The sequence below is a fragment of the Vulpes vulpes genome, chromosome 15 (assembly GCF_048418805.1).
Source record: "Vulpes vulpes isolate BD-2025 chromosome 15, VulVul3, whole genome shotgun sequence".
NCBI classification, from domain to species: Eukaryota; Metazoa; Chordata; class Mammalia; order Carnivora; family Canidae; genus Vulpes; species Vulpes vulpes.
Genome location: NC_132794.1, coordinates 44118423 through 44130914, shown reverse-complemented (window position 1 = coordinate 44130914; position 12492 = coordinate 44118423). Strand labels below are relative to the sequence as shown.

The following is a 12492-nucleotide window of genomic DNA, read 5'->3' as shown; positions in this document are numbered from 1 at the left end:
TTAAATGTTCTAATTTCTTTGGAAATATATTGGATAAACAATGCCCTAGGGCTAGCTTGAAGGTAAATGGAATGAGATCACATGAACTCTCCTTAAAACTAAGTATGCATCCTAAGATACTCTGGTTAATGAACCTGCTTTGAGATTGGGAGTTTCTAAAGTAATTGTTTAATACCAACATGTATGATGCTATTCTCACATTCCAGTAAATACAGTTTTCAGCTAAGAAAATGAGAAAAAAAAAAAGATTCTGATTATGTTTTCTAATGTAAGCGAAGGAAAACATTTTTAGTGTTAAGTTTGTAGTTATTTGTTCATTCGATATTCATTGAGCACCTGCTCTGTGCCATAAACTCTGTTGGCCGTTGGGGGCTAGGCAGCAAATAAAACTACTCCATGGAGCTTATCATTTAGTTGGAAATCTTGCCATTAAATAACTACACGAAGAAAGATTGTCGACAACGGAGACAAATGTGCCACGGTCAAGTAAAGGGTGCTTCTATCAGTTAACTCACAAAACTATGGTTTCCTGCAGAGGTGGTTTTGATTACATAAATTTTAATTTGCCTTATAAGAAATTTCAGTTAAAACTTAAAAATGGAAGTCTACTATAGACACACTAAATTATTATTTCTGAACGTATCTGTGTTGGACATAAGATTGGCAAAGGCATTTTTTTTTTTTTTTAAGAAAAAAGTGCTAGTTATTCTAGAAACACCTTTAGCCAAGGCAGTTTGCAGGGGGAATTCATGGCCACTTTAGGTTAATGGTCATTGGCTTCATGTTTGGCCCTCAATTAAACTCTGAACTTCAATTGTTATTACTTAATTGACTTGGTTATATTTCATGTCAGCATTTCAAAATGACCTTCCCTTTAAAAAATAGAAATTACGTTGACCTAGCACCACAGGTCTTTAGCTGAGCCTGACATGGCTGCAGTAGTCGCACATCATTTTATATATAAAATGGGCCTGGAATCTGCTTAGCTTTGCTCTCACTAGGCTACCTCCCATCATCCTTGCCTTTAATAGGTGACAGCTCTAGGTAAAATCCAAACAATGAAAAACTAAATGCATCGGTTGCCATGATTATTAAGATGCAAAATAAATCTACAGATACACACTTTTTTAAAAAAAGATTTATTTATTTATGATAGACATAGAGAGAGAGAGAGAGAGAGAGAGAGAGAGAGAGAGAGAGGCAGAGACACAGGAGGAGGGAGAAGCAGGCTCCACGCCCGATGCGGGACACGATCCCGGGACTTCAGGATCGCGCCCTGGGCCAAAGGCAGGCGCTAAACCACTGAGCCACCCAGGGATCCCCTACAGATACACACTTTATTCTAAGCATAGGGAGTTAGACTTAATACTGCAATTAAATATTATGTCATGCCTGTTTTATAAAGGTACTATCTGTAGCTTTTCCTTATAAGCAACTCCAAGTGCTTTGTTGTTCCAGTTAACTAGATGAAAACTTAAATCCCTTTTACTTACCCATAAAAACAGTAAGAACAAGTTGGATTTGCTTAATGAAGTGGGCAGATTTTACAGAAAGTAGATATGACGCCAGGATCTAACTTTGCTATACTCACGGAAATGAATTAAGGCATCAAATAAGCATTTCCCCTCCCTCCTGTATTGTGGAAAAGTTTTAAGTCTTTTGGAGGTGCTTTGATCAAGCTTTGAAATCATTTTAGTGGATTACTATTGTATGAAAACGTTAATTTATTGAGCTTGACCTAAGCAGCTCTTTGTCTCACAGTGCTATTCAAAAACAATAGCAGGAAAGTCAGAAACACAAGAGGAACCGAAGCTGTTTTGGTTATTATTTCATAATCCATCTTCCTTTTTTAATCTTTGGAATCCAGGCATGTTCTTTTTTTTTTTTTTTTTTTTTTTTTTTCAGGCATGTTCTTAATAAAAGATCACATTCACCATATATGGAAAGGTTCATTCTGGGCACTGCAGTGAGACAGTCCCAGCTTTGTCACCACCACCCTTCCATCACCAAAGAGGGACTTTACAGACAGGTTCAGAGAGTGCTGCTCTATAAATGGTGACATTGAAGGCCAACTCCCCATCGTAGGCCTTTCAGTTTCCTCTCCAGTGAGGCTAGCTTTGTTCCTTTACCCTAATCAACAGTGCCCCCGTTGGGAGATTTTTCTCCTCCCATCCCTGCCACAAAGTGGCTCCACACTGGGGCCACTTGCTCCCATCAGATGGCATGGAAAATGGCAAGCTTCTCTTAGGTACATGTGAGGTGCGCTTCCCTCCTGAAATCACACACATTTTAATCAGGGGGAGAAGTCTTAGGCTCCTTCAGGTGTACTCACTCCCCGCCAATCCCCGCCCCGAAGGCCTATGGATCGGGATCTAGATGCCATGCGAGTTGGTGGTGGGACCATAAGCGAGGGAGGAAAGTCAAGGTGTGGGGGGCAAATGCGGAACCCACGTCCAGGTGGGTGGAAGCAAGCCGGCAAAGGCTGGCGAAGGGGAAGACGACAGGGAAGGTGGCTGAAGGGAAGTAGCAAATAGAAGCAGCAACACTTGAAGTCAGTCGAGACACCAGGTCCTCATGGGGGAGCATGTGAGGAAGAGCAGACGATTAAGGGATCTCGGTTCCACGGATGCGAAGAAGCAACAGGTGGAGCGTTCCACGCGAGGCGAGCGAATGGAGCGTTCCCCTGGCCTCTGTGCGCGGGGTCGCGTGGCCCAGCAGGGACTGTCCAGTGGAGGACCTCATCAGAGCCCCAAGCAATCCCCGCGTGGCTGCAGTGAGTTAATGCACCTCCCTCCTGCCCCGCAAAGACCAACGATTTCTCATCTTTTCGAGGATGGAATCAAGCCTTGCCAGTCATGAACAGGTACACACGCTATAGTTAAAATTATTTCCCCTGGAGAAAGTTCTGCTTTGGACCCCCTAAGCTTTTCCTTCTGTATGCGACTTTAGGAGTGTTGAGAAGAGCTGACATAGATCTCAGGAGAAGGCAGATGAAAAAAACCTCACTGTGTGTGTGTGTGTGTGTGTGTAGAGAGAAGGGTGGAAGGGAGTCTATGAAGTCACCTCAGCCATCCGTGGAGCTCTGCTCTCAGCTGATGCCAGCCACACTTCAGTTGGGGTCTCTGCTCATGACGGTGGATGCCTGGCAAGCCTATACATGCCAGAGAGCTCATCGTTTAGTTTTACGTCAGACGCATACTCCTGCTTTCTGGGTTGGCATCATTTATTAGCACAGTTTGCAGAATGCTCCATAAAACAAGATTTGGCTTTCATGTTAATGTTCTAATGACAGCGGCAATTAAAACAAACACAAACAAACAAACAAACAAACAAATGTTGTCATGTCTACTTTCCAGGGCCATTTTTATTGTCTGAACTAAAAAATATAAACAAGTAAACACATATTGATAGAACACAGTAAGTATTTCCACCATAAGAGGAAAAGAAGAAGGGGATTTTAAGCTTTCAATTTGGGGACAAAACTCCCTACACTCTTCCAACTGAAGAATCATAGATATAATTATCGCATTAGTTTAATGTGGGCAAAAGCTTGGTTTTGAATAACTTGTAACTCTATCATGATATGTACAGCTTACTGGTTTCTTTCCCCTTTCTTAGGGCCAAATTTTAAAACCTCCTTCATACAGAGGAGGTGGGACCTTTGCCAGAAAACAGCAACATCTTCTCCTAACACATTATGTGGGGGCACCAGGTAGGAGGAGGGATATGAAATGCAAGCACTTATTTTAAAAATTTATCTGTGCCCCCTCATCATACATTTGTCTAATGTAAAACAAATCCTTGACAGGAGTTTGACGGGGTTTTCAACATCTGTGTCGATAAATGTAATTTATTCTTAAACCAGAAAAAGCAGTTTAGGGTATGCCCTGAAAATGGTTGAACAGCAGTTTTGCGTCTAGTGTGTGCCCGTGTGCGTGTGCGCGCGTGAGTGCGTGCACAAAGGCAACAGCAGTGGTTTCAGACCACTCCACTGCCTTCACAGAGCCGGCGTGATACTTTGACGCTGAAACAGACGTCTGCTGGAGACCTCCTTCCCCTCAGCTTCCCTCCTTTCTTGTTCGGTGCAACCCACAATGGGGTTAAAATCCCCACGTCTGGACCTGACGTTCTGTGTCCTTCAAAAGGAAAGGCAGCTGGGAGACTTGTAAACCTTTAGGTACAGAATGAACGTGGCATATTTAGTCTTTTGAAAGCAGCAGACAGTGTATGGAACTTAGAGGTGTTTGTGGAAGTTCTACTTTTGTCAATACTTCCAAACCCATTATATGTATTCGATGTTATAAAAGATATTATGTATTTTCAACGTGGGGGCAAATATTTCACAAAGACATTCTTGGGGGACAAGTAAGCTTTTAGCCTCCCAAAAGACAGGTTTATTATGGATTTATTGATGTTTTTGCTTTCGGCTGAAATTTGGTTTGCAGTGTAAAAAGTGAACAAATATATTTTGTTTTGCTTAGTTGAAAAAAAATCACTCAAGGTCTATTTCTGGCACACTTCATTCGTTCATTGATGAGCATGGCTAATGCCTAGGTTATCTGAGTGTTATGTAATTACGTGGTATAAAATGCAGATACAAAGCAGTGCATGGGATGCGCTTTTAAAAAACTGTACTCCTAAAAATACTGACTACTACCCTACATACTGACAAGTAGCCGTGTTTAAAAATAAAATTTTGCCCAGTCTTGGCACCATGCTTCCACGGTCTCCCCTGAGCCCCTGATCCAGAGGAGTGTGGTTTCCAGACACGATGTAACCAATACTTTTACATGAGATAAAGGGAAAGTCTTTGGTGTTCAAATAAGCATTATAAAAAGAGGAAATTCTCATCAAGTGTATTTTTTTTCGGCTTGGCTTCCTGCCAGCAACATCAGGAAACCGTAAAGACTGGACAAAACAAGAATGGACTACCATCGGGGTCTCCTCGCAGGTGAGAGCAAAAAAATCTAGTTTCGGCCTCCATGCCCTCTGCTCTGCTAGGACTGGTGCGATATTATTCCGTGATGGTGATGCAACACTGGGGGCTTGAGAGTGCCCATGAAAAGGACAGGGGAGGGGCAGGGGATGAATGGAGGCTTAGGTAAAAAAAAAATTAAGAGGGTGATTCGGGAACTGGGAGGAGAATTGATAAAAATCACACCTTTCAGTCCCCACATTTCTTCTTTTGTTCAGTATACAAGGAGAAACCATCCGGAAGGAAGAAAGATTATGACTATCTATAAACTAACTGTTTGACAGAGACAGAAATGCTGATAATGAGTGGGTTGTGCCTGCAGTTCTTGGCTGTTCACATCAGCAAGGATTGAAGGAAAACAGAAACTCTGGATGTGTTTGTCTAGAGAGGTAGTGGTGTGGCCACGGACAGCAAGGGTTCAGCTGAAGTTCAGGGCAGATGCTGCCAGCAGTTACACCGCAGGAAAGTAAAATTGCTTCCGGATTCATCTTTTCCTCCCGGCTCCTCTTCCAGGATCCATCAGGGTCAAGCTATGCTGTGGCACAAGGTGACAATGTCCGTGGGGAAGCAGGCTTTGAGCAGGATGCCCCTCTCCCGGTTACAGTCCAGCTCCTGGATAAAGCCATACCAATAGATGACTAAGCCCGGCCCGAATCTGCAAAGACACGAGAAGATCTGTGTGTGTAGTATCATGTATTCTATGGACATAATTCTAGAGGAAGGTGATCTTTGAAGCATTGCAAAGATGAGTAAGTGACATTGTTGCACCAATTGGTTTTGTTTTGGTTGCGACAATTGTGATCCAGAGCTGAGCTTAGAGCAATGAGCTTACTTCAGAGAAGTACTGCTACTATCTTGGACAGATTTATTACCTTTCGAGGAACCTGAAGGATCTCAGATACATGCATGACCTGGGTCACTTTTCAGTAAGGTGTTCTGAACTTGGGCTGATGGGAGTACCTAGCTGATGAAAGATAAAACCAGAGTCTCAATAGTGATGAGCTAGGGAGCACCAGACTTGGGATTTTATCTCCTAACGTGACCTTAACTCCTTCCCCATTTTCAAGTAACGGGGTGGGGTGGGGGAGGAGGGAACCAAAGAATGAAGAATAATATAAAAAGTGGAACAGCTCAAGGCCCTCTTCTCATTATCATGTTCTAGGCACCAACTAACGGCCAGAGGTCCCTTCTGTCATCTGTTCTTTCAGCTCTAAAAATGAACAAAAACAAAAACCAAAAAACCCCAAATAAACCTGTATGACAACTGGGATCTCTCAGAGAGACCTTATCCCTGACTCTTCTGTGCATACAACCTCTCTCTAAGTTTGAGCACAGCGTGAAATCTGGTTGTAGGTTCTTATCATGCAGATGATGGATAAGATCATGTGGACTTGTGAAGAAGCATAGACAGAGGCTGGCTTAAAACCTCCACCTTTCTAAATTGTGCCTCCAAATTATCTCCAAATTGGTTAGCAGCAGACTCAGGAAGCAGCCCTATAGACTACTTCACCCATCAGGAAGTTGAGACCTCTAGGCTGGGTTCATAAAGATGTAATCACTATCAATCACCGGGCACACGGAGATGTTTTGCACATCAGTTTCACGTTTTTCCTACCGAGAGTACTTAATTAAAGGGCAGCACTACTTTTGGTGTCATGTTGCAGGAATTTTACAGTGAAATCATAAATTATGAATGTTGGGTTAGTAAAAGGATGTCTAAAAACAGAACTGCTTTCTGTATTCTGACATTACAGCAGGCTGAGCCACGTTAGGCCAAAAAGCTTTTTCCTTCCATGATTTATTGCACGCTGCGGTGCGCTTGCCAAAACTAAGAGTACAGGATGGGCTGCAAGATACTGTATGCACAGGATCAAGTTCAGCTGGATGTCACAGAATGGCTTATTTGGGGATTCACATCAGTAGAGTAGCCAAGTTGTACACGAGATTAATTAAAACTTTTGGACAGAATCAGGAGATGGCAACCCATCTACTGCTGAGCGGCTCCAGGGGACATGGGAGCTGTGCACAGAGAGGTGGCCTTGGAGCACGAGGCTCCAGGAGGTTTCCTGGGACTGCCTGCAGATGAGCCTGGGGAGACCTTGCTTCCATTTAACCAGGGTTTTCTCAGAAACTTGTAGTAATAACCGTCTGCACGCACCATTTGGGATCTCCATTTTGCAGAAAGCTGATTAGTATCAAACAATGTCCAAGTCTGGCAAGGGCAGCAAGATCTGCAATTATGAGGACCGTGTCCAAGAAGCCTCGAGATTTCCTGTCCGTGAAGCAGGCCCTAGTCACAGCCTCAACAGGCCCAACGCTAAGCTCAACACATTCCTCTGCTGTATTATGCGGCCGTTCGGGAGACCAGGATGTTCTTTGGAAAGGCACTAATATTTTTACAAAGGGAGGGGAAAAATGTGATCTAACCAGTCATGAAAAAGAACAAAAGAATATATGGAGGTCATAAACAACAAGCTCAGTATTTTAAGAGATTTCATAAAACAAAAACACATATCACCAGCCCTGAGAGCAAGAGCAGCGAGCACTTTCCCTGAACAGCTAAATCGTAAGCCAAAGGACATGAAGCATGACAGCTCTTTACAAAAATGGCATTTTCTAGGCAGGAAAGCCAGGCTGGGGAACACCTCAACGCCCAAGAAAATGGATCTGTTTCACTCGTGAGGCAACAGATGAACTCTGCAACTTGAAAAGGTTTTGTGCGACTGTGACTGTGAACATTTCGTCGGAGTGGTTCACCACTCGGGCTCCCCGAAGGTGGTAGCACGGCTCTGTGAACGGTTTTCAGCATATAGGAGGAGGGACACCGAATAATGCTCTACCATCTTGGTTTCTTAGCCTTTGGATGCTATGATGTGAGCAACGGCACTACTGGCCCTCTCGCGGGGCTCAAAAGCTCTAACCATATAATAACCATCTAATGAAGAACAAGGCAACACCACTTGTCCTTGTAAGTAGCGACTAGTAGGTAAGGGCTTTCCGATTAGGTGTTCTTTAAATGACAAAAGTAATAGGGACGTATAGAATGTGACAGATTTGGAGATTTAATGATCGAATAAGATCTGGCCTCATTCCTGGTACCCACTGTAGTGTGGTTCTGCATTTTCTCCAACAATTCAGGTTGCAGAGATGATCAAAAGGCTGGCAAGAGGACGGCCTGGCAATGAGGCTGTTTATGAAGAGGCTGGCCACATTAAGGAACTTTGTAGAATTAATTCCTTGTTTATCTGAACCAACAGAAGGGAACATTTCGGTTGATAATTCGGAAAAACAAAACAAAACAAAAAACCAAGCAATCCAACTCTTGCATTTCCTTTTGCAAAGGTATAAACCAGGGAGAAAACAGGACCTAGGAAATTTTTATGTGGGTCAAGTACATGCTCATGGGTTGAGCGATTTCATCTCTTTGATGCCTATCTCCATTTATTGTGGCACTACTACACAAGGAGATCTGTGGGCAGGCAAACATATTAATGCTTGTGACTAATTAAAAAAAAAATCAGGAGGGATCCCTGGGTGGCGCAGCAGTTTGGCGCCTGCCTTTGGCCCAGGGCGCGATCCTGGAGACCCAGGATCGAATCCCACATCAGGCTCCCAGTGCATGGAGCCTGCTTCTCCCTCTGCCTATGTCTCTGCCTCTCTCTCTCTCTCTCTCTCTCTGTGACTATCATAAATAAATAAAAATTTAAAAAAAATCAGATGACTGTTAACAGTGTTTAAAAGGAAACAAGAGTCCCTGGGTCTGATGGGATGTGCCAAGCAAAGGGTTGGTTTGCTACTGGGATTGCAGTCCTCCTTACCAGCCCAATACACTCAGGAATGGGATGTCTATGGGTATCTGAATTGATTCTGTAAACACATTTCAAGGTTGACTGTAATTTGAAGGTTACGATACACATGGTCAAGTAGTAAATTCAAAGACTCCATCCAAACGGATTTTAAAAACTCCTGTGGAGCAGAGACTGGGATGCAAGGGACTTTTAAACAAGTCATTTTGCCCACAAATGAAATACCACCAAATCTGCTAAAAACAACAAATCCCTCCTGATAAAAGAAATGGGAGGTGTGACTCAAGAGCCATTGCGGACCTCGTGGGTGTGTATGAAAGTTGAAGTTCCTCGTAAGTAGCAACAGCCTTCCTTATAAACCTGTTTGGAAGGTGCTTCTCTGGTTGGGTCTCATTTAGGACTGTTTAGAGAAATTAAATGCGAGGAGAATGAAAGCTGGGTTTTGTGCATATCTGTATCTAGGGATTCTCTGTGTCTTCATTTGTCTCCGCCAGATTGTGACCCTGCTGAGGGCAGAGACCAGGCTTCATTTATCCGCGTGTTCTCCAGGCCTAGCACGGTGCCTGGCACGTGATGGTGACTCTCAAGGACAGGAGAATGTGGAGTTAATAGGATGACACAGCCCTGTGCTGGTTGCCGAATCAGTGGCAGTCCAGGGGTGGGCATGCTGGCAGGACTCAGCCGCTGCCATGACTTGGCATTTTTTATTAGTGACCCAGAGGAGCACACTGATGGCATACCTGCAGATCACAAGGATGATGGCGACAGTTACAACAACGCGGATTGCTACCCCCTTTCTTAGCACTTATTATGTGCCAGACACTGTTCTAAGCACTGCACCCAGATCAACCCACTTAATTCTCAGGGCAACCCTGCGAGGTAGGTGCAACTCATGTCCCCATTCTGCAGATGAAGAAACTGAGGCACAGAGCAGTTAAGGAGCTCGCCAAAGGTCTCATAGCTAAAAAGTGGAAGGACTGGTTTTGGAACCCAGGCAGTCTGGTTGCAGGGTCTGTGCTGGTCTCACTATGAGGTAGCGATCAACTGGGGATGCAGGGGGCATCCTGTTAGACTTTAACCAGAAAGAGAGAGGAAGGGCTCCTTATACCTGTGAGACGAGGGTTCTGGTGTCCTGTTTTGAGAGGACTAGCTCAGGTCTGGCATTGATCTGGAGGAGAATGCTAGGACATCCAAGGAACTGTTAGAATAACACAGTACGTGTGACTTAGAAAAAAACACGGGGTGTTAACGGGTGGTAATGTGCCCATTCAGCAGCCTCTGATTTTTAGGGCTCTCTTGGGGAAAAGTGGTTAGATGCATGCTGCAGCTCGTGAGCAGACTTAGGGCAACATCTTAAAGTTCCCGAGAACTGTATATTGATTCAACTTGAATAACAATTTATGTACAAATGGAGCTTTTGAAAACACAAGAGTGAGCAGCCTTACAAATTAGTGACATTTCTGTGACTGGATCTATTAAATCAAGGCTGGGTTTTCATCAATTAAGAAAATATATATGGAGCTGGCATATAAGTGTTGTTGTTGTTGTTGTTGTTGTTTAATAAAAAATCCTGCATACTCAGAGTTTTTTGAGAAATTAGCTGATCTGGCAACAATCAGCTGGAGCTGAGCAACATAGGTTTCAGGTTTGGTATAGTCTCTACCATTCTCTGTTACTCCCTGACGTTGGGGCTCCACACCAGGTGCCATTTATCATGGTGCTTGTGCTACGGACTTTAATTGTAGAGACCCATTTCTCCATACGCACATCTCTATCAAGTTGGGGACTGCAAAAGATGACTTCAGAAGGTTTCAGGTCTCAAGAAACAAATGGAAGAAATCACATTTCTTACGTCCTGCTTACTTTGCTCACTTCTGTTGTCCACCTGGCCCCACGGGCATTTGAATTCTTGACCCCAGCCCTGAGATCTAACTTAGAGGTTACCAAACATGGGCCAGAGAGACTCTCGAGATAATAGATCTTAACACACACCAACCACTATCCTCAGACAGAAAAAGTTAACAGGTCTCATTTTTAAAATGCAGAGGAAATAGAATTCACAGTAGCTTTCCATCATCATGTATTGTCTAAGTGGATGAGATGTAAAAGCATAGCTCTAATCACATGAGGGAGAACAAATATTGTTGTTTGTTTTAAAGATTTTTAAATTTGGCAAGATTGGGGGAAGTTGTTCTAAGTGGTTAGAACTTCTATAGGTGGATATGCTATATGCTACATACAGCTGAAGAGCATATACAAAGGAGGGTCTGTGAAATGGGTAATTTTTTAAAAAAAGATTTTATTTATTCATTCACAAGAAACACACACACAGAGAGAGAGGCAGAGACACAGGCAGAGGGAGAAGCAGGCTCCTTGCAGTGAGCCCGATGTGGGACTTGATCCCAGACCCTGAGATCACACCCTGAGCTGAAGGCAGACACTCAACCCCTGAGCCCCCCAGGCGCTCCCAAAGTGGGTAATTCTAAGGCATATTTGAAGATGTGTGAAAATACCTGGCAAATTTGTAACTAATCTGTACCTACACATAAGGTTCATCTTTACAGAGCTACAAAAAGAGCTAGAAGGAAAGGCACTTAGGTACGGGATCAGGTCCCATTTAGAACTCACTCTACAGACAGCAGTCTCTACTGAAGGGAAGAGAGGTGCACAACAGAAGCATCAACCCGAATTAGGCAATGACAGGAATGACAAAAGGCCCCCAGCAGTGGTAGTCTGGGCGCTCTGAACTGCAGCTAGGAGACACAGACCAATACTGCAATCAGCCGACTTCTAAGATGACCTCAGTGATCCCTGCCTCTCGGGATTCAGGTCCTCATGTAACCCCTTCTGCTTGAACATCGGCTGGATCTAGTGACTTGCTTCTAACAAAGGAAAATAGAAAAAGTGATGGGATGGCACTTCCGTGATTAGCTTATAAGAGACCGACTTCCATCTTGTTACCAGACACTTTCTCTGGCTTTTTTGGCTTGTATACTTTGATGAAGCCAAATACCACCTGGGAGAGGCCCATGAGGCAGGGAACTGAAGACAGATGGCCTGTGGCCAGTAGAGAAGAATGTGGTCCGTAGTGAGACAGCTCCCGAGGAGCTGAATCCAGCTGACATCCACTGAGTGAGTTTGCAAGGACTTCTTTCCGCAGTCAAACCTTCAGGTGAGACCACACTCCCTAGGCCAATGCCTGGATGTAGCATGAGACACAGGGGAGAAGAGAACCCAGCTAAGCTATGCCCATGTTCCTGAATGGTGCAGAAGTGAGGTGACAAATGTGTGTTATCTCATCTCATTTGGTTTGGGGGTAACTTGCTGTATAGTCCCCCCCCCCCCCCCCGCATTCTTCACATACGTGGTATGGAAAGGCTTATTGGCTTTTTATTCCAGTTATACTTTAACTCCGAATCCATAGCAGGAGTTACTCAATGAGGTCATGAGTAAGTCACAACTCTTCATCAAGGCTGATCAGTCATAAAGCTCTCTGTCCTTCTACACTAACGGAACTTCCTGGCTTCTCACTTGGTCCATACAGCAACACCTCTGCCTGCTGCGTATCTAGGACACTGAGGTTACCCAAGGATACAGAAAAGTCATATATAGAATGAAGCATTCTGCATGTTTTCTCCAGCCATGTGGTTCTGGTTTTGCTTGGTTATCGCGCTTCTGAGTCTACAAATATGAGGGAGATGGAGACACAGT

At 43.9% G+C, this 12492-nt stretch overlaps 1 protein-coding gene across 6 annotated transcripts in view; it reads right to left on the bottom strand.

Moving 5' to 3' along the window:
• CDIN1 (CDAN1 interacting nuclease 1) overlaps positions 1–12492 on the bottom strand; it is a 229574-nt gene that overhangs the window by 13905 nt on the left and 203177 nt on the right. For 4 of the 6 annotated variants that reach the window (XM_072738214.1, XM_025998427.2, XM_025998428.2 and 1 more), the window contains one exon: positions 3337–5630. The exons of the other annotated variants lie outside the window; for them this stretch is intronic. In XM_072738214.1, coding sequence (XP_072594315.1) covers positions 5501–5630 — 130 coding nt within the window. In that variant the 3' untranslated portion in view covers positions 3337–5500. Of the gene's footprint in view, positions 1–3336; positions 5631–12492 lie in introns of those variants that run through there. 6 annotated transcript variants of the gene reach the window in all.